The sequence below is a fragment of the Dasypus novemcinctus genome, chromosome 13, assembly GCF_030445035.2.
Source record: "Dasypus novemcinctus isolate mDasNov1 chromosome 13, mDasNov1.1.hap2, whole genome shotgun sequence".
NCBI lineage: Eukaryota > Metazoa > Chordata > Mammalia > Cingulata > Dasypodidae > Dasypus > Dasypus novemcinctus.
This window is the reverse complement of record NC_080685.1, coordinates 99,178,449-99,201,709: the sequence shown is the minus strand read 5'-3', so window position 1 is coordinate 99,201,709 and position 23,261 is coordinate 99,178,449. Positions and strand designations below refer to the sequence as shown.

The window sequence follows — 23,261 nt, the reverse complement described above, 5'->3', positions numbered from 1 at the left end:
GTGGATTTATGCATTACTAATATGTATCAGTAAAATTTTCTAAAAAGTAGACAACGGGGAGCAGATATGGCTCAAGTGGTTGAGCTCCTGCTTTCCAAATGAGAGGTCCCAGGTTTGGGTCCCAGTGCCTCCTTTAAAAAAAAACAAAACAAAAAAACTACAAGCAAAAACAAATGAATAAACCAACTCAACTCAGTGGTTGAGGGCCGGCTTCCCATATACGAGGTCCCAAGTTCAATTCCCAGCCCCAATACCTAAAAAAAACAAAACAAAACAAAAGTGGACAGCTATAATGCTTAAAAATAAAGTGAGTGACATTGGGATGAGACTGTGGAATAATATTCTTTTTCTCTTATATGAGTGGATGAATGCAGGTGTTCATATATGTATTTTTTAATTCTCTATTAAAATTTTCAGAGTAGGCTAACGTACAGGGGACAGTGTGCTCTGTGCATCTCTAAAGGAACAAACCAGCTCTGCTTCCCAGCAAACCTCCAGCAGGGTCCAGAGTAAGAGCAGGGTCTGCTCTTAATTCTGTGCCCTTCCTTCTCAGGGTAGCCCTTACTCCACAATGCAGACTGCCCCTACCCTTTGGGAGAGGACTTCAGTTTTGACCATGATTTTCAACATGGCCTTTTAGTTATCAGTCAAAAATAAATTTTCTGTGTTATTCTCATTTACATTTATTTAATGCTGAAGGTCATTTGTGACCATTTGAGCGTATTTCAGAATATGGAATCAGGGAATAATGTATTTCAACTTCACGCTGTGAAGAGAGATTGTGTTTTTACAAGACATTATATTGTTTACTGGTTGTTAATAATCACTAATAAACATACCAGACTTCTAAAGTATTGTATTCAAAGAATAAAAATGTTGTGTTAAAAAAAAAAAGACAAACATCCCAAAGAAGATATACAAATGCCCAAAAAGCATGCAAAATGCAAGGGAGAAAACAAAACCTCCAGCTATACAATAAAGTCATGCTCCATATATAAAGAATCCAGTTCCAATTAGAGTAAGTCAGAGGGATTTTAAAAACAAAGGAAAATGATCCCAGGCAGCAGGAACTATTGTTGGGATTCCATCTTGGAAGCTAGCTACCCCAGTCCACTCTCTGGAGCCCAATGACATATTCCACTCACACACAAAATAAATTCAGCCTCTTCCCAAAGCCCCCAACAGTCTTATCCCATTACAGTAGGAGTTGAATGTTCAGAATCTCACCATCTGAATCACATCCATGTATGAATGAGAGTCCTCAGATATAGTTCTGTAACTACAGCTCCCTCAGTACAATTCCTCCTTCATTAGTGTACTAAGACACCATTAACAAATGAGTAGTCATGAGATGAGCTTGAAAAATGGCTTTCTCCTAAGAACTTTGCAAAGTAGGCAAAAGAAAGGTCCCTAGCCAGTCCCTTTCCTAGCGGGAAAACCTGGTTTTGGAGCTAAGGTCTGAGAACTGGACCCAGGTGGCTCCCAAGACCTCTAAGGATCTGGGGATGTGCAGAGACATAAGGCTGTGGAACCCTGGAATATGGGCAGAGTAAGCAGTGCTCCCAAACTCCAGGACACTGGGTCAGCCAGCAATCCATTCAACCAGGTCTAGCAGGGGAATGCCACCCAGACTAAGGAATGTGTTTATCCTCCCCTGGGATAATGGGTGGCTACTAATTGGGAAAACCTATCAATAGTCTAAAAGAGGCTAATCTCTTCCTGCCATACCATGTGGCCACAGAATAGCTGAAAGTGGGCTCTGTATGGGACCTTGAAATCCAGTTAAAAGCCAGGTATAAAAATACCCTCTTGGTAGCCTCTAACTCCAGAGAAGGACAGATCCTCTTAGGAACTCCAGTCTGCCTCAGCTGGCTGCAGAAACTTTCCCTGGGCCCCCAAACTTCCATTTACTCCCTTTTAGAAACAGCCTTCTCAGTTTTCCAAAATTGAGATGCTGCCACCAAGCTGGAGAAGGTAAGGAGGGGTGGGCGCACTGTCTGGGACAGGCTCACCTTTTAATGGCCACCATTACAGGCACCATCACCTCAGGGTACCCAAATTCAGGCTACACATCAGCAGGAACCCAGCCACAAGCAGCCTGGGGACTTTGCCCCAGGGGAGGATGGAAGGGGTCTGAAGCCACACATGAACCATCAACCAGGAGGCCTCAGGTGACCCTTGACATGGGAGGTAAAATTGTTAATTTCTTAATTAACATGGGAACCAATTACTCAGTTCTGGCCTGCACTCCAGACACCTCTAACCTTGATTGTGCCTAATGAGGGGAGAGAATGGGGGATCAAGATCTAGGCCATTTATAAGCCTTTCCCCTGCCTTAAGTGCCAGCAATTAAGATTAAATGGTTCCTGACTATTCCTAGCTCCCTTCCTATTCCCCTGTAACACTCCAATCCTTGCAAGAAAAAAAGCCTTCTCAGGGCTTTACCCCTTGCTGGGAGGTAACAAATGGGATGCAGCCCCCAAGCAGTCCCAATTCATGTCTCCTGAGGGCCAGGGCTTCTCCGGGCCCCTTACCTGCATACTTAGAAGCTACCCAGGGATTTTCCTGGAGGACGGAAGCTGGAGGGTCCTGCACAAGGTTTCTGCCATGGGCGGACACTGGGAGCTTTGCATATAGGTTATTCTAAAGGCAGGTCTTTCCCTAAGCTAAGCTAAGTATGTAAAATTCTCTCTTCTATTCTAATCTGTGCTTAAATTTGTGTTTTAACTTCTAAATCTCTGTTTAACATTGTCAGTGTGCTCATGCCTATTAATTCATAAATCAGATTTGGGGTTCACCTGTTACAAATTGGTAACGGTGAAAGGTAACCTAAAATGGGTCTTTAAATTGCAGTACCATCTTGCAATTGAATGTGATGGATGAAAGAAATCACTAATGGAATTGGTTCAACAGCTGTAAAAGCAGAAAAACTTGAATGTTACTAATAAAATTGTTTTAGTTACTTAGTTAATAAACAAAAGTGCCCAATTTGTTCTAAAGTAAAAACTTATTAGAAACTGTAACTAAGAATTAAGATCTTACATAGATGTCTTTTATTATAAAACAGCAAAAGCTGAAATTGCTATAACTGGGTGGATTTAGCCTAGAACCTATTACTGTGATGGTAATCTTAGATTACTTTACCTTTGTCTATGGTTACTTCAGGTCTAGCCTTGCTTATACTTGCTATAGTAATGGTAATTATAAACTTAAACCTGTGCTTATGGTTATTTCATGACAACTTCTGATCCCCATGGCTCAGGGGAAGGCAAATTTAAGACACCCTTGTCTCCTATCCTTCTGCTGGTATTAATTACCCTGCACGGCTCACAACTCAGGTCTCCAGGTGTGGACTAGATTGCTGCCTGGTGGAATTCTTAACCCTCGGGATTGGACATCCACTCTTTCAATCCAGCGGCCACCAGAATCCTGAACTTCGAGTGACCAATGTTCCCAAAAGTAGCAAGTCATGAGAGAAACCAGTTTCCCTGAGACTTCAGTGACCTCAGTCAGTATTAACTGGAATTAGTACTGCTCATCCAAGGTCTGTCAAAGTCAAAACGGGAAATAAGCAAAGCTCCAAAGGAAGGAAAGTGTTGTAAATTTTATTTTAAAGCACTGGGAACAATTTGCTTATAAGCCAATAATTAAAAGGACTAAATTCCTGTACAAAACTGCATGATCACAATGCAAATTAGAGTAATTAGAAATAGCCTTCAAAAAGATCTTTTGACTAAAATGTTAATTTACAGTTAAACTTATAAAAGAATGAAAATTACAAGTAATATCGGTGAGTTATGTGTTTGTGTCTAACTCTCTCTTTGTGTCTGCCTAAGTGTGTATCTTCATATAGCAGGATGGTAATATCAAATTAACAAATGAAAATTCTTAAAAGAGCTCTATTCAAATTGTAAAATTAAATATGAATGTTTATATGTGAATAAGTATTCCTGGAGCCCAAATTAGGCTAAGCAGGATGGAAAGGTGATACAGAAATGACTGGGAAAGGGAAAAAGATTTTCCTGAGCTCTTTGACCTACCCAGTCCCCAGGGCCTTCGCTTTGCAAGAGCTATGAGAGACAGGCTAGGTGTACCAGATTAAAACTCTTATCTTCTTAGGCTGGGGAATTAAGAATCAGTTTGTCCTATAATTCCCCAATTTAAACCTTTTAACAGCCCTAAAATAAGGGTGGTTAATAATCCTATTACCAAACTATAGTAAGTAAAGGAAAAGTCCTTGAAAGCTATGGAAAGATCTTTTCTAAATTATAATTAACACAAATTAAACAATTATAACACATTCCAGAACCTAGCAGTCAGTATGCTTTTAAGATTATTCAGTTATAGAATAGTATTAAAGAGGTTTTAGCCTCCTATAAAGGATAAAGAACATTCCTTGCATAAACTATAATTGTTACAATTTTATTTACCTTCAGAGTTATCTCCCTAGGTTTACTGAGTACCAATTAAATAAATGAGCATTATGTATTAAATCTTTAAAGTGATGAAAATTTTAAGTTCATGTTTAATGAAATTCAAGATAAACGCATATTTCATTGGTTGCCAGCTGTAATTTAATAAGCTTATTTAAAGGTTAAGTAGTCTCTGTAGTTAGGATTAATGATAAGGAGTCTATAAAAGCATCTTCTAAACTGAAACATTTAAATGGGTAATTCCAGAAAGTCATTACTTATTACAACCTAAAGTGATAATAATTGTATTAGTCAGCCAAAGGGGGGGTGATGCAAAGTACCAGAAATCTGTTGGTTTTTATAAAGGGCATTTATCTGGGGTAGCAGCTTAAAGTTACAAGGCCCTAAAAAGTACAACTTAAGGTTATTTCCTCACCAATGTCTGCTGCCACATGTTGTAGCAAGATGGAGGGTGATATCTGTCCTCTTAAGACTCCAGGCTCTGTGGGACCAGCTTCTTCCAATCTCAACTATAGGCTGCCATAGGGCTCAGCTGCTCTGTTCTCTTCAGCTGCAAACTATTAGGCAAAAGGCTCATTTCTCTCCAGAATCCAAGATCAAGCTCTCTCCTCTGCCATGGTTATTGATCTCTTTCTGTTCCCATGTGTATCTTATTCTGTGCTCCCCTTCAGTGAGTATCCATTTATATAGTCAACCAAAGGGGCAGGGATTCAACCCTGCATGCCCTAATGATGTGGTTGAATCAAGCCCTAATCTTAACATAATCTCGATTTAATCAAACATAAAGACTTTGCATTTAAGTCAGTCAAAGGGTATCCTGCCCGGAGAAACAAACCAATTTACAAACATAATCAATATCTTTTTGGAATTCATAAATAAAACCAAACTACCACAATAGTAACAAAAAGTAACTTCATAACAGGAAAATCTGACAGAGGCCACTCAATCTGCATATTAAAGCAGTGGTAAGGAAAAATAACATTAATTTCATTGCGAGTCCTCAGTTTTCATAATATAATTGAGAATGTAGTTTTTCCTGAACTGCTAAGTAAAATACTTGTCCATTAACATCATCATGGTAAAGGTACAGAAGTAAAAGCAAGTACTAAAATAGTTAAGTTCATTTGGTATGTTTTACATTGCACTGGAAGTGTCTAGAAAGTGTATAAAAAGTAAAAGATAAATGTCAATATTGTCAGCCTCCCTTGTGCATTCAAACCAGGCATTTAGTATACCACATGGTCCCTCTCCATTTGAGTTACTGACTAGGCTAGTTACTAAGACCCCTAAAACAATAAAAGTATCTACTACATACCTGAACATGGTCCTGAAGTCAATGGAGAGTCTGCTGCAATTTCAGGCTCCTACAGCAGCCAGCAATGGCTTGATAATGGCCAGATGCACACTGAACATTGTCTCCAGAGTGGCTCTGTTTCATAGTGCTGAAAGGCGCTATGAACCAGGCTGGTTAAACATTGGAGCCTTACCTTTCTAGCTTCTCTTTAGGATCAACTACACTGCAGCATTCATGTGTGAAGGGCATACCAAGTGGAGCAATGATTAGCAGAGTGATATAAGAACTTCAACACAGTTGGCATTATGGCCTGCTCCCATGGAGAGATAACATGTATGGTATTGCAAACCTGGAGCTTGGAGTTACTAACTGCAGCTCAAAGAGAAACTTATGCATTGATTAGTGCATTGATTACTACTATATACCTGATGATATCTTTTCTATTCTAGATCAAAAGCAGAGGGATATTGAACATGTTTAAAGTCCTGGTAAATTTAACTCATTTTCTAATTAGTTAATTAATGTACCTTGAAGACAAAAGAATGGCTCTCTTAAGTACTGTCTTCATTTTGCTTGCCATATGCTTGTCCTGCTGTTGCCTAGACTGTCTTTGTGAATTATTGTCTAGGGCAGTGCCGCTCCTCATACCTCTCCTAGCTGTCCTAAGCATAACCACTGCTGTGGGAACTGGGGTTGGCAGTTATATCCAAACCAGCAGGTCTACAACAATCCTTCCCTAGAGTTAACCAACAGCATAAAAGAACTCAAGGAAGAAAGCTGTTTCCCATCAACTTTGGGAGGATGCAGCCTCTGAAGGCACCTGGTCTTTCCACTCTTTTGGTCTAGTACATCATGGCTGGCCCCCCTTTTGAAGCCCACTTACCACCATCTTACCCTTTTAGTGAAACCGTGTATCTTCCAAATTCTAATCGTATATTTCTTACAGAATCAATGCCTTATTAGTCATGTGGAGATTTCATCCAGTTCCAACTTGGGTGCCAGATATGTCTTCCCTCAACCACAATAGAATAGCTAGAGGGTTTTACATCTTACCAGATAAGGCCTATTCCCCCTAAACCAGCAGAACTAGCTACAGAAGAATAACCATTGCCCTTCAATACCCCCTTAAGAATAAGGGTGTAAATCATCTGATGGGCGAGTTGAAGCAGGTTAGTACAGTGAAAAGGGGAAGGCCGCTGGCCCGGCAGAAAACATGACCAAGAGACAACACTGCTGACAGACCACATGACCATGAGACCCAACCCAGTAACCTCTTGAGTAAAAGGCTGCCGGAAAGACATTGAGAGATCCTGGCATGATAATCTCATGTGGAACAAGAGGGAAAACCCCAGATATCCTCAAAAGGCCTCACCATTGGAGCCCTGAGAAATGACAGGTGGGGCAACCAACCAGAACACCCAAAAGATTTTAAAAAGCCCTGACCTGGGGTCCCACGCACACAACTCACCCTGCAGTACACCCAGGGTCCATACCTCCTCAAACCATGTACTTTTCTTGTTTTCCTGTTTCTTAACAAACTCATTACTCCCTTGCCTACCCTATGGTGTGTCCTTAAACTCTTTAATGTTTCATAAGCCAGGAACCTAGAAGTCCAGAAACCAGAGCCATCTGGTAATCCTTCCTTGCCTCTTCTTACCTTCTAGTGGTGACCATTAATCCTTGGTGTTCCATGGTTTGTAGATAATCAACTTTAGTCTCTGACCCCATCTTCACATGGCCTTCTCCCCTGTGTGTCTCTATCCCCTCTCCTTATAAGGACACTAGTTATATTGGATTGGATTAATTGCCCATCCTACTCCAGTGTGAACTTACCTTAACTAAGTATATATGCAACAACGCTATTTCCAAATAAGGTCACATTCTGCGATACTGGGTCTAGAATTTCACAATCTCTTTCTGAGCAACACAATTCAACTCATATACCTCCTGACGTGCAAAACTACAGAGACAAGTTATTTTCCCCTACACATTCAACATAAACCAGTGAGACAGGCAAGGATGACTGCCATAGACATTCCTGTACAAAAAGGAAGAAAACTGGGGCACAAAGGAGCATGTCTGAAATCCATCAGAGCAAATGTTGGAAGTTCTTTGATTAGGTCTGGGCCTGGAAATAATTCTCAAGGGCTCTTGATTCCACCCTCTGGACAACTGGTTCTGCCCTGAATCATATCTCCTTTTCAATGGAAGATAACAGTGTTTGCATTAAGTAGTTTTCTTAGCCTGCTTCCTGCCAATAGGATTTGGGGGATCAAAAGTCCTTTTTATTTTGTAGTGCCTCTGTCTCTTTCAACCCAAGCTAGCACTGTTTCCACATATATAATTCCTTTAAAAAATGAGTGGGTATCCTGTGAATTTTACTGGAGTTTGCTCCATTAGACAAAAGCCATACCCACAAATCTCTTCAAAATAAGCCACTCTCTACCTGTGGCTTCTGCTAAGATGGCTGAGGCTTAAGCTTCCTATATTTGAGAGGATCTATGAGGCATGCCCTTAATCCTTTCACAGGGACTTTTTATTTTTTAAGGTTTATTTTATTTACTTTCCCCCCTTCCCCTCCTGCTGCCCTGCTGTTTTTGCTATGTTGTCTTCTCATTTTCTCTCCTCTAGGATTCACCAGGATTCAATCCTGGAGAACTATGATGGGGAGAGAGGTTCCCTGTCAATTGTGCCACCTCAGTTCCTGGTTTCTGCTGCGCTTCAACTTGACTCTCCCCTTGTCTCTCTTTTGTTGCAACATCATCTTACTGCATGACTCACTTGCACGGGGCACTGGCTCACCACGCAGATACTTGTGCAGGTACTGGCTTGCCATGTAAGCACACTTTCTCTTCTTTTTCATGAGGAGGCCCCAGAGATCGAACCCAGGTTGTCCCATATGGAAGGTGGAAGTTCTATCACTTGAGCCACATCCGCTTCCCTCATGGGGACTTTTGTCTGACTGAAAAGTACTCTAAAGCTCCACCTTTAATTTTTCTGAAGTCTTAACAAAAGAATTTATAATCACACACTGCGTTTCACCTTTAGACCATCTTTTCCTGGCATATCCTGGATTTGATCTTTGCTCAGAAATTATTTCTTAATTGAAACACTGGGGAAGCGGACTTGGCCCAGTCGTTAGGGCATCCGTCTACCACATGGGAGGTCCACGGTTCAAACCCCAGGCCTCCTTGACCCATGTGCAGCTGGCCCACGCACAGTGCTGATGTGCGCAAGGAGTGCTGTGCCATACAGGGGTGTCCCCCACGTAGGGGAGCCCCATGCGCAAGGAGTGCGCCCCGTAAGGAGAGCCACCCAGTGCGAAAGAAAGTGCAGCCTGCCTAAAAGTAGCGCCGCCCACACGGAGAGCTGACGCAACAAGATGATGCAACAAAAAAACCCACAGATTCCCGTGCCGCTGACAACAACAGAAGTGGACAAAGAGGAGGGCATAGCGAATGGACACAGAGAACAGACAACTGGGGCGGGGGGGTGAGGGGATGGGGAGATAAATAAATAAATAAATAAATAAATAAATAAATGAATGAATGAATGAATGAATGAATGAAACATTGTTTGTGTCTGGAGAGGATAAGCATCTTCAAAACAAATCCTAGATCCTTCCTGTTTCACAATCCATCTTCAATTTCCTTCTCTCCCACATTTTACTATAAGCAGCAAATCATGTGAGACTTTAAATTCTATGATTAGAAATCTCCTTAGCTAGTCTACCAGGTTCATTAGGTATATTTGGGGTTCATTTGGGGTATATTTTCTACTTTCCACATAACTGTAGTTAACAGTGATGCTAGCCTTCTATAGCTTGCAACTATATAACAAGGATCCATCCCACCCCTTTCCTACATTTTCCAGTAGCATGTACTCATGTTTTCCACAAACCCTCATCCACAGCCTTATCAAAGCTTCTTCAAGGCACTTTAGGCACATACAAATTCCAAAACCACTTACCCAGACTTTTGAGTTTTGTTACAATAGCACCCTACTTCCAGGTACAAAAATCTATTAGGCAGTTATTGCTTGTAACAAAGTATCCCCAAAATTTAGCTTAAAACAACAAATATTTACTATCCCACAGGGTTTCTGAGGGTCAGGAATCTGATTGTGTAGTTCTAGATCAAGGTGTCTCAGAAGGTGGTTTCATTTGCTAAAAGCTGTTGGGAGCAATACACTAGAAATGGGTTGCCTTTTATAATGGGAATTTAATAGATTCAAAGCTTAGAGTTCTGAAGTGAGGAAAAAGTTCAAGTCAAGGTATCCTCAATGATACTATCTCTCCAAAGGTTAGCTACAGGCAATCCTGGACTTCTTCCATGAGGCAAGGCACATGGAAGCATCTGCTTCTCCTCTGGGTCTCACTGCTTCAGTTTCTGGCTGCTGCATCTGTGGCTTCCTCTCTCCTAGGTTCCCCTCTGAGCTCCTGGGTTCCTTCTCTCCATTTCTGCTGCTTTTTCTCTGTATGTCTGTTGCTTTCAGTCCTCCGTTTATAAAGGACTCCAGAAAGAGGACCAAGACCCACCACAGTAAAGTAACCCAATCAAAGACCTCCCAACTGAATCCAATCCAGTCAAAGGATCCCATACCCACAGGTAGCATTAAGAACATGATCTTTTCTGGGATCCACAAAAAGCTTCAAACTGTCACACAGGCTGTCAGCTAGGGCTGTGGTCAAGCGAAAGCTCAACTGGGATGAAGAATCTGCTTCTAAGTTCATTCACATGGTTGTGGCAGGTATCAAATCCTTATTGGCCATGGCTATAAGCCCATTCTTCGCCATATGGGCCTCTTCATAGGTTGCTAGAGTGTCCTCACCACATGAAAGCTGCCATCCCTTGGAGCAAGTGATCCATGAGAGAAAGCAAAAGAGGGAGAGAGCAAGAGATGCACATGCCCAAGAGACAAGCCACAGTCTTCTGTAACCTAACCTCAGAAACAATTTACCACCACCTTTGCCTTATTGGTGGTATTGGTCACACAGAGCAACTCTGGTATGAAGCAAGAAGGGAATATACAATGTGTGAATACCAGGAAACCAGAATCACTGGCAACAATCTTGGAGGCAGGCTACCACAAAAGGTATGGTCCAAATATTCAGCAAACTAAAATGTGAATTTGTCTGATGTAGTGTGACAAAAAAAGACTCCACTTAAACATTTTTCTTATGTTGGCACAGTAGTTATCACAAACCTTGGAGAACAAAATGTAACTGCAGTATAATTACCTGGTTCTATAAGTAATGCTTATATAGTCATAATAATATAAAAGTTATGAAGTTTATTAAATGTCAGCTTTGAGAATCATCCTATAGATTAAGCATGTAAGGTTTAATTATGATTACTGAATAGAATATAAATATTGTCATCTTTGATAAATGTTAAAATAAGAGATTTCAAAAGTTACGTGGTAGAAGGGGTTGAACAGGTAAAGAGAAGGGCAAAATGCTGCTAGCTTCATCTTAGAAAGACAAATAATACTGTCCAGTTAGAGAATGAGAAATAAAGAGAGTCAACAGAGGGATTAGAAATACGATGTCATAAGGAAACATTATTTACCCATAAGAGTAAAAAAATTCAATATATATGCCTAAAGTTGTTAAATCAAGAAGAAATGGTATAAACATTATTACAGATATAGAAATAAGCACTTGAGAAACTTAAAACAGAAAGCACTAAAACTCAGCTCTCTCTAGGAGCAAAACTGAGAGGAAAGAAATGCAAAGCACTGTTTCATGTTCTGTTTTTCTTTCTTTTTTAGCTGTATGTCTGTTTCGCGTTGTTTTTTGAGTTGGAATCATTTTTAATATGTAAATGCAAAAAGTGAGCACTGACTTTTTTCTGTTTCAGAAACTGTGTGCATGTCCCACCCCAACATCTCCAGTCTAAAATAAAACAAACTAAAGTCTTTAATAGTCAGGGGTACCTCCCTCCTCCTGGCATCTGTTCCTGATTCACAATGGGACAGCAAGGGACCTTCTGCTTAGGAGCAGAAAGGGGTGGGGTGGCCAAAGTTGGAGTAACCGTCTGCCATTGCTGTACTCTAGTAGCAGAGTGAGGATAAAAATAAGTCAGGACATCTCTGAGAAAGGAGGAAGAATTCTTCCCACTAGGTTTAGGTAGGTCGATGTGCCAAAGTTAAAAAATAAAATAAATTGAAATATAAAAATAAATGTATAATTCCAAGTCAGCAGTTCAAACACTATTGAATTTCAAATTTCTCCCACCAAGGCAGCTCAGACATAGTCCCAATAATTTCGATCTTTCCAGGAAGTGAAGGTAGAGCCCTTCGCATTCCTCCTGACAGACCTGTGTTGAAACCTAGAATTATCTGCTGCTGCTGCAATTGCTACTGTTGCTCCATTTGTAACTTCTCAATCTCAATGTCTGTTTTACTTTGATTTTAAAAGTTATTTAAATATATAAAGGATACTAAAGTTGGTAGTATAAATTGGTACAATTATTTGAAAACAGTAAGGTAATATGCAACAAAAGGCACCAAATTATGCATATTTCTTGACCAAGCAATTCTGTTCCTATTAATTTACCCTAATTACATGATTGCACATATGCCAACAATGTACAAATAAGGATGTTAACTAATATTGCTGTTATTTATAACAGCAAAAAACAAAAATCAATACATCAGTAAAAGACTGGTTAATAAATCATGGTACATACAGAAACTGGAACATACAAAATTTTATAATACAGACTCATTTTAATGATATGAAAAGACAAATTCAATATACTGTTATATGCAAAATGTTACAAAACTATACAAAGATTCCATTTTTGAAGTTTATATGTATACATGGTAAAAAGATGTATTAGTTAGCCAAAGGAGTGCTGAAATCTGTTGATTTTTATAAAGGGTACTTATTTGGGGTAAAAGCTTATAGTTATAAGGCCCTCGGGTCCAACTCAAGGTTACTTCCTTACCATATTCTGTTGCCACATGTTGAAGCAAAATGGCGGGCAATGTCCTCAAGACTTCAGCTTTCTCCCTGTTAAGGATCCAAGGGCCCATCTTCTTCTGATCTCAACTATATGGTCGCACAAGGCTCATCTCTCTTCCCAGGGTTCATTTCTTTCTGGGCTCAGCTGCTCTGGTCTTCTCACAAGCTCAGCTGTAAACTATCAGGGGAATGGCTCATCTCTCTTCTGGGGCCTCTGCCATCACTATGGAGATCTCTCTCTTTTCTAGCACATCTGTTTCTATGTTCTCCTTGAGTGAGTGTCCATTTATATAGGCCACAAAGGGGGTAGGGACTCAAACTGAGTTACACACTACTGGCGTGGTCAAATCAATACTCTAATCTTAACATAATTTAACCAAAGACATCTCAGCTGAATCTAATACAATCAAAGGGTATCATGCACAGAGGAACAAACCAGTTTACAAACATAACCTCTCTTTCTTAGAATTCACTGATATCTCAAACTGCCACAAAAGGCTTACACGTACTGTCTGCACACCAATACACATGTGTGTGTACATGTGCACACACAGTCTAAATGAATATGCCAAAACGTCACGCCTTTTGGAAGATGGTATTAAAGATGAATTTTTATTAACCTTTTTAAAATACATTTTTCTGTATTACTAAATTGCTTGCTTATACTTCTTTATAATCTGGAAAAAAAATGTGTAGTTTGAAAAATAATGTGCACACGCTTTGACTCCACATTTCCACAAGGAGAAACTGACTGCAAAAAAATAATATAAAGCTGTACATCTAAGACTGTTTAAATTAAAGTTATGGGAAAAAACATGAAATAATACTCTATACTCTATCATACCAGTCCATTCAAGGAATTAAAACCACATCAATTACTCTAACAAACAGAATTTAACTTCAAAAAATTGTTAACAATGTAGTTGGGAAAACTGATAAGGCATAAAAGGAACACCAAGGTATCACAGAGTTATTAACTCCAAGAAACAACTACTATCTCTAGTTCTGGGGAAACAAAAAAATGAACTGGATTAATTAAAAGCTTGGAAAAGAGGCCTACAATGCTGAAATTGAGATCAACCTCTTAGGATAACCCTCTGATACTGGTGTCTACTGGGATGTGGGGAGAGAGGAGAAACGATATAATGAGGCTAATTCTGAGGATGTGAAAAAACTACAAACCGAAATCAACTGCTGGTACTGAAATAAATTACTGCTGCCAGACTGAAGAAGTTTGCTGGACTGATGCTAAAGGAAGTAAGCAGGAAAAAAATGTCTCTTCTTCTTCTTCCAGCTGCTTCCAGCATCCCTCTAATTCGTCCTTTGCCAGAGACTAACAGAAAACAAGTTGACAAAAGAGATTGGCAGAAAGGAATAGAAGGGTGAGTTTAAACCTAAGAGAAAATAGCTTTATTAACCAGTAAAAGTACTAATAATTCCAAATAAAGCAACTACCAGTTACCGGACACTTAGTATGTATAAACATCACCTCACTTAATCCACACATTATTATGCCCATTTTAAAGATAGGACAGAGAGATTCATAGAGGGTAAGTCAGTTGATAAAGTTATATAGGCATTAAACAACAAAGCAGAAACTCAATTCTAGGTCCATGCTCTGAATTAAAAATAATCCAAAGATATCTATCCAGAAGACTGAATGCCAAGTAAATCATGATAAAGCCATACAAGCTGCCCTTAAAAAACATATTCTAGATAACAATTTATTGACATAGGGAAATAGTCCCAATAAAAAAGTGATATGTTAAAAAAAAGTCAGGGGAGCAGATGTGGCTCAAGCAGTTGAATGCCTGCTTCCCACATGGGAAATCCCAAGTTCAAGTCCCCTGTGCCTCCTAAAAACAAAAACACAAACAACAAGCAAGCAAACGAAAAAACCAACTGAAATAAAAAAAAACAATTAAAAAAGCCAACTTATGAAACAATATATATTGTACAACTTTTTAAAATTAATGTGTACATATACAAACCCACACTGAAAAAAGATTGGTAGGACATAGTTCAAAATATAAATAACCATGTGTACCAAGTTCATCTCTTAAATGTTTTTTGGTAATGGTCATGATTGTTATTTTTCTTTGTATTTTTTCAATTTTTTCCAAATCAAACCCATAACTAAATCCTATCAAACAAATTTATTTTTTTCACTTGACTGGTCTCCGATAAAGCAGGAATCTAGTAGTGTGATTCAACCAATAATATATCCAGTCCACTACCCCAAAATGTCCATATTTTGGACCAGGTGCCTCAAACCAACCATTCACACTATGAGAAAGGTGACAGGGAAACGCAAAAGTATAGACCTTTTTTTTTAAAAAAAAAATCAAAGATTTCAGAACCATAGGAATAATTCAGTATCAACTTTTCTTATGCTCTATTTTTTTTATTTGTTTGAACAGCTGGGATTTTTATTGTTCTAGTTTCTTGAAAGAGAGGAATAAATAAATGTACTTTGAATTAATGAAACTATAACAATAATATGGAAAACTTAATGACTTAATAAGAGGGGCTTCTGCCTTCATGGCACAGTATTTCAGAGTTCAGCAGATATGCATAATCAGTTAAGGGTCATTCTTTTTTAAATGATGATTTAAAAATAATACTTACCAAATACTATTCCTTTAGCAAATGGGGGAAACAATTCTGAATGACGGAATAAGTTTTTGTGAATTTGCCAGAGTTCTTTGTGCAGTTTCTTAAAGTCACTGTATCTCTTCCATACAATTATCTAAAGAGAGGGAAAATTTAAATATATATTACATAGCAACAAACCAGTAAAAGACAGAGCAAGAGGAACTAACTGATGGAGCCAAACCAACGCTTGAAAAGTAAAAGGTCTCAAGACAATGAGATTACAAGGGATTTTAATTTTTATATTGTTTGCTTATATGTAGTGTCTAATTTTGATACATGAACATATTTCTGTTTTGAGGAAAAAAGCAATATCATTTTTGTATTTTAAAAATATATAAAATTATGAAAGAACCACATTGGCAGGGGATTAAGGACAAAAGGGGGGATGGGCTTGTGAAAGCAGTATCTTATTTAAGGTAAATGCCATTGTATATAGTCCCAGAAGACACATACAAAAATTTGTATCTCTAAAATATTTTCAATTCTTTCCCACTGAAAAAAGAGTTGTATAACAGCTACTGCTCTACTGAACCAACTCCATAAAATTTCTTATTCATTAAAGTCACTCTGAATAAAATCCTCAATGAAATATTAATTCAGTGACAACAATGTACAACACTACAAATTTAATAAAAGCTTGATTTTTCATTAAAAATGTTCTTAGATATTTTTCTTACATATAATAAACGTTTTCTTTTTAAATAACTACACAAACGATACCAAAAACTTTTAGATCCCTTGCATTTTACAAAGCCACCCAATTCAAGTAACATTGTCCTTTTTACTATTATTTAATAGTATTTAAAACCTACTGGATTATTTTTTATTGCAATCAATATCACTACCACACTATTTGCTTATGGATTTTCTCTCTTTCTTTTTAAAGAGTCTTTTCTTTCCCTTGCAACATTTCTGGGTGTGTGCCTATTTTCTAAAGCTATTTTATTTATGAAATGACTTAAAAGTGAAAGATATCTGACATGATACATAGAAGGACAATTTAATTCAGTTCTTTTCCTCTCCCAAATTTCATCATGAGATTTAGTGCCAGAAGAGAAACTATGCTATAATTTTTAAGGTGGGGGGAGGAGGAACATCTCCATCTTTTTCTTTCCCCTTTTGCAGGCTGTTACATGCTCTAGAGAATCTACTGAATGAGAGGCCACAGATTACCTGTTGCTGTCCTCCTCTAGATTCACCCATGCTTTTCTTCATAAATAAGAATTAGAAGGAATTTCTTCAAGATTAAAAAAAATAAGAAAGGTATTGCTGGGGATTGAATAATGTTCCCCACAAAAGGCATGTTCACGTCCTACCCTGGACCCATAGGTGTGAACACATTTGTAAATAGGACCTTTGAAGATGTTGTTAGTCAAGATATGCCCAAACAGAATGAGGTGCACCTTAATCCAATACGGCTAATGTCCTTATAAGCCAAGAAAATGGACATAGGAAGAGAAGCCTCAGGGACCAGCCAGAAGCTGGAAGTCAGTGGGACCCAGAAGTAAAAGGAGAAGTCACAGGCATGTGCATTGCCATTTCACAGAAAAGCCAAGGAACCCCAAAGATTGCTGGCCAGCCAGAAGACACTGACCCCAGAGAAACAAGCCTTCTAGCCCCTGAAACCGTGAACCACTAAATTCCTGTTGTTAAGACAACCCACCATACGGTATTTGTTTTAGCAGCTAAAACAGCTATCCTAGATCATTTTATTTATTCCATGTAAGTATTTTAGTATTCTTAGGAAGAAAAGAAAATAGTGATATCTGGTGGCAGGTGCCAAAGCATATATAAAAGAAAAACAGCAAAATTTCTCTAGTTTTATAATGATAGCATATTATTAGTCCTATATTTGGTTGGATTAAGAGCACATCTATTTATCCTCAACAGCCTTTGTGAAGACTAAGTTACAATACAACAACTAAGTCAATTAGTTGACAAGAGAGAAAAAAAAGAAAGGAAAGGAAATGAGAATTTCAATGTTTAATATGAAATAGATGGGAAACTAAAAAAGCATTGCTATCATTTCAAGATTATTCTGTATTTTAAGATGCCAGCTATATAGAATTTTTTTAAATTTTATACTATTTCTAACAAAGGACCATGCAATTGTCTAACTAAAGGACACTTACAAGAGTTTTGTGATGAATGATTCACCAACAGTTGTTACTATAAAACAGTTTTCCCAAAAAAAGGATTAAGGAAATGGCAGAGTATGTTCATGGATAAGGTAGTTCAGGATTCTCCCTGGAAAAGGGGAACATCAAGCTACAAACCGCAGCACAGCAATCAGACACTGTATTCAAAGGAAATACAACCCATTTTGAATTTTAACAGAGCTGTAAATTTTCAACAGCAGAATAGCCTAGTATTGACTATTAATCTAACATAATCAGTAAAAGTCTAAAGAACAAAGTATACCTCATACTTATCAGCTGACACTTTAGAATACTTTAATTGATGGTGCAAATTACTTTCACTGACAAATATATATACACATTTCTTCCAAAATAACATTACGATATTCTCTTCCTGGCTACTGAAAGAAAAAAGTGGCATCTTAAAACCCCTAAGGAAAATACTATGAAATCTCTTTTAAAATGTCTTATATTGACCTGTTTTACTATAAGATAAAAACAAATAGCCCAGACAGAGTCAGGAATGACAAACAAGACAAGCTATGTGATGTATAAAAATTTAAGTAGTCAATCAATCAATTTAAATGTATGAATCAAGCCAAATATAATCAGTGAAGAGTAGTGGGGCCCATGACTAAATGGAAAATACATGTCTAACTAAAGACAGTATTCAAGTTCAATTAGAAAAATAACTTTGTTACAGAATCAAGACATCCAATTTACAATATCTGTTTTAAACATTTTGAGGAGGGAAAAATTCCCAATATATGTCCTCCTAATCATAGTGAAAATAAGCAGAAGCCAAAATGAAAGTAAATTAAGAAATATTAGAAGCAAGCTCTCAGTAAGGATTCTAAGAGGTATACAACAAGCATTGATTAAGTCTACAATTTTAAGCAAAAACATAACAGACTGGTCTCATCCTTGAGAAAGGGAAAGATAAAAAGAAAAAAATGCAATGAAAAATCTGCAAAAGCACTGCTAACTAAAAAATTAAAAAAGAAGTGTCTATACCCAAAGTAGTTTCCTAAGCTGTCAACATAACCAATTCAATATAAAAGTGGAAGCAAGCAAAGAAAGACCCCTAATTTATTATAATATTTAAATATCATATTTGTTACCAAATACTTCTCATTTTTAATGAAATAGGTATCATGATTTTGAAATAGGTAATAGATACTGTTTACTTATTGAAATCTAATGAGTGCCAGCTATCAAAACAATTCTTATTAAACAGCAGTCTAATTCCTCAAATTCTTGTTCATATAATTTAACACTTATTATAGCTTAATGCCTACATACTAGGTCTGAAATAGGACTTTAACTACTGTTTTGTGAGCTGAAGACAAACTCCATAAAAACATACCCAAAATAAAAACTGACATACAAATAATTTGGGCAGTTTCCTCAATAAAGCATTTAATATGTCAAATACATGAAATAAAAATTTCATATGGATAAACATGTTACCTCCTGGACATCCTCTGGATTTCTTCGTGAGACAACCTAAAACAAAACACACGTAGAAATATGTAATCATTATCAAAACTTAAAGTTTCACATTTCTAGAATTACTTTTAATATTTATATGAATGCTCAAGTAATTTGCTTAAAAGAAAAGCAATACCATAAAATGCACTTATACATTTTATGTGTAAACTATATAAAAACCTCAGTATCTGAAACACAAACAAAAAAATGAAAGAAAAAGCACCTAAAATAAAGTTTACATGCTGAGTTCACATATTTCACTCCTAAGAGTATGCCTCAGACCTTTCATTCTTGCTTAATATAATTCTAATAAGCTTGACTACCCCCTTTTCCTAATCTAAATATAAATTAGAAGCATAAAAGAAGTTGCACCTGAGCAAAGTGTATGAGGGTTCTCTCTGTACTACTTCTTAAAACCAAATGTGAATCTACAATTAGCTCATTAAAAATTTTTAATTAAAAAAGTAGTTACAATGCTCAGACATCAATATTTATGAGAAATGCTCAATTCATCTAACAGTGAAGAAGAAAACAATAACTTTTTTTTTTTTTAATTATATACAGGCTTGTCCCAATCAAGATGGCAGAGTGAGACGCTTCAGGGCTCTGACTCCCCACCGAAGCTTTGAATAACCATAAAGTACTAACAGAAATATCTCTTTCTCAGGACTCCAGAAATCAGGTAAAGGAATGCAGTAACAGGGCAAGTGCCAAATCAAGAAAAATGTTTCTTAAAAGCCATTGGATGGAGGAATAAAAAATGGAGTAGAGTGGGCTTACTAGTATTCTACTATAAAACTATTGTGACCCTAGCAATGGAAGAAATTATATCATTGATGTGGAGACAGTGGCCACAGGACTTGCTGAGAGCAGGGAGAGGGAAGAAGAGGTGTGATATGGGGGCATTTTCAGGACTTGGACATGTTCTGAATGATCTTGCAGGGACAGATGCTGGACATTATATATCCTCCCATTACCCACTGAATAGACTGGGGAAGAGTATAAACTACGATGTAAACTTGTAAACTATAATCCCATGTGGTAGAGCAGTGCTCCAAAATGTGTTTACCAAATGCAATGAATGCACCACACTGATGAAAGAGGTTCTTGATGTGGGAGGAATGGGCGGGTAGGAAGTGGGGTATATGGGAACCTCTTATAGTTTTTAATGTAACATTTTGTGTGATCTATGTATCTCTAACAAATTCTGTTTTAAAAAAAGCCATAGGCTCGATCTTATGGCATCCTGGTCAGCCCCTCATGCTTCCCTCACAGATTCTCAATGCGGACTCCAGGGCCCAGTTCCAGAATGAGTAGAATGGCCCTCATGCACATGCTAGGAGCATGTATGTCTGGCCCTATGTAGTGGTGGCCTGACAGACTTGCTGTCCCAGAACTTTCCTTGCATGTAGAAAGCAGATCAAAAAGCTCTCCTAAAGAACAATGTGGGAAAGCAGTCAAGTTGTACAGCCTGGAGCAAGGGATTGCTGGCTGTAGGACATACTGTGCAGTGCCGGGAACTGTCCCCTTAGGAAAGAAGGGTCATATGTAATATTGTAAAAGGGAACTCCTAGGGTCACAAGTACATACCCCAAACAACATACATGCTCAGAAAGACTGGCAAAAACTGGGAAAGGTGCTTTTTCCTTTTTTTTTTTTTTTTTTTTTAAGCTCCTAGTCTTTAAAGGAAAACTCAGTCAAAACTCTAGCTGAATACAAGCTTAAGGAACAAAAACCAGTGTTTAAAATTCAGCAATAATATATTAAGATACCAAAATGTCCAGGTTTCAACAAAAAAATTACAAAGCATACAAAGAAACAGGAAGCCATGGCCCAAGCAAAGTAGAAGATTAAAGCTTTCAAAACCATCAACAAGGAAGACCAAAATGGTCCTAAATATGCTCAAAGAGCTAAAGAGAGGAAAGAAAAAAGGAGGGGGGAAAAAAATGGGCAAAAGACCAAAGGAAATTAAAAAAAAACAAAACACACAGATGAACACAAACAGAATATCAACAGAAAGATGGAAATTATGAAAAGGAACCAAACAGAGCTGAAGATTATAGTAACAGATACTTAAAATTCCCCAGAGGGGTTCAACAGAAGACTGGAGCTGGCAGAAGAAAGAATCGTGAACTTGAAAATAAGAAAACTGAAATCATTCCATCTGAAAAACAGAAAGAAGAATGAAGTAAACAAAGCCTGAGGAGCCAGTAGGACACCATCAAGCATACCATTACAGGCATTGTCAGATTTCCATGAAAAGGAGAGAAAGGGAAAGGAAAGTATTCAAGGAAATGGCTAGAAACTTCCCAAGTTTAACAGAAGACATGAATATTCATATCTAAGATTCAATCAACTTCAAACAGGAAAAACCCAAACAGATCCACACCACAGCCTATTATAACCAGACTGTCAAAAGCCAGCGATAACAAGAGAATTGTGAAACCCACAAAAGAGAAGCAACATGTCATGTACCATGGAGTCTCAACAAGATTAAGAACCAATTCATCAGAAACCATGGAGGCAAGAAGGGAGTGGAATGACATATTTAAAGTGCTGAAAGGAAAAAATTTGCCAACCAAGAATTCTACATCCAGCAAAACTGTCTTTCAAAAAAAGAAGAAGAGATTAAAACATTCCCAGATAAACAAAAGCTGAGGGTTTTTCTTACCACTAGACTGGCCCTACAGGATTTGCTAAAGAGAGCTCTGCAGGTTGAAAGGAAGGGACAACAGATTGAAGCTGCGTGAAGAAATAAAGATCTCCAGTGAGAGTAACGACATGGGTAAATATAAATGTCAGTACTACTGTATTTTTGGCTTGTAACTCCACTTTTTACTTTCTATGGGGTCTAAAAGGTAAATGCACAAAATGTAATGATAAATCAGTAGCTTAGGATGAACACTGTACAAAACATGTAATGTGTAACAAGAATTGCATGAAGGTAGGGGGCTGTAAGGGTACTGGAACATGTTGGCATATACTATTGTTTTCTTTAAGATTTATTTTATTTATTTATTTCACCCAACCCCAAACAATGTAAACAAGCTTCCTATAGACTTAGGATGTTAAATTTAGGCATCACAGTAACTGGAAAAAAAAATAATATTCAAGCTCGTAAGAGTCAAATTAGAATACAAGTTGTCAGGGGAAGGGGAGAGCAGGGATGGAGAATTAATACATATTGAGTATAGGATTTCTGTTTGACAAGATCAGAAAGTTTTAGTAATGGAAAATGGCGAGGATACTGCAATATTGTGAATGTGATTAAGACTGGGAAGTTTATATTGTATATATGTTCCCACAATAAAAAAAATAATAATAAATAACGAACGAGACAATGACAATTAAATGCAATACATGATCCTGGATAGGATCTAGTGAGAGAGGAGAAAATGTTCAAAGGGACATTATTAGGACATATGAAAAAGGTAGAATATAGACTGTAAGCTAAGTGAATATGCTCATTCTTATTAAATGTATATGGCAGTTTTAAGCGGTCAAAGAGCATGATGCATAAACCTATACTCAAGTGTTCAGATGATGGATGGATAGAGAGGGAGGGAGGGAGGGAGGGGGGTGATTATGATTTCTCACCCATACTCTTACTGGCACACATACTCTGCTATATGTTGGGGATACAATGATGAGAAAAACAAAGCCCCTGCCTCCACAGAGCTCACAGTCTGGAGAGTGGGAACCAGTGAATGGAGGGGGGTGGGGTGCAGAGAGAAGGGAGAAGGGCTGTGTTTCCCAAACTTATTTTAATATCTCAGCAAATATTACTGTGCTAAACAACAGATTAGGAAGAACTTCATCCTAGACTCCTCCCATGACACTGAATCCTCACTATCCACACCAGAATGATATTGCAGAAGCAGTGAAGAACAGATATTAGTGATTTAAGACATTTAATGTTTTGATGATAATAAAAGTAATTCATGGTTATTGTAGAAAACACAGAAAAGCAAACTTTAAGTATTCTTAAACTACCTAAGTGAAAGTCTTTGCTCTAATTTTAAGCTTAGAAGAGGAACTTCTCTTCAACCACAAGTACTTGGCAAATGAAGTACGGAGGGAGGATTTACTTAGGCAGAGTTCAGAAAATTAAATCAAAAGTTATTTATTAGGAAACGGACTTGGCCCAGTGGTTAGGGCGTCCGTCTACGACATGGGAGGTCTGCGGTTCAAACCCCGGGCCTCCTTGACCCGCGTGGAGCTGGCCCACGTGCAGTGCTGATGCACACAAGGAGTGCCGCACCACGCATGGAGTGCCCTGC

General features: G+C 37.9%; 1 protein-coding gene across 13 annotated transcripts in view; it reads right to left on the bottom strand.

Annotated features, from left to right (window-relative positions):
* RPS6KC1 (ribosomal protein S6 kinase C1) overlaps window positions 1-23,261 on the bottom strand; it is a 237,492-nt gene that overhangs the window by 185,901 nt on the left and 28,330 nt on the right. For all 13 annotated transcript variants that reach the window (XM_058275189.2, XM_058275192.2, XM_058275198.2 and 10 more), the window contains exons 2-3: window positions 18,961-18,996; window positions 15,326-15,446 (exon numbers count right to left, since the gene is read on the bottom strand). In XM_058275189.2, coding sequence (XP_058131172.1) covers window positions 15,326-15,446; window positions 18,961-18,996 — 157 coding nt within the window. The remainder of the gene's footprint in view (window positions 1-15,325; window positions 15,447-18,960; window positions 18,997-23,261) is intronic.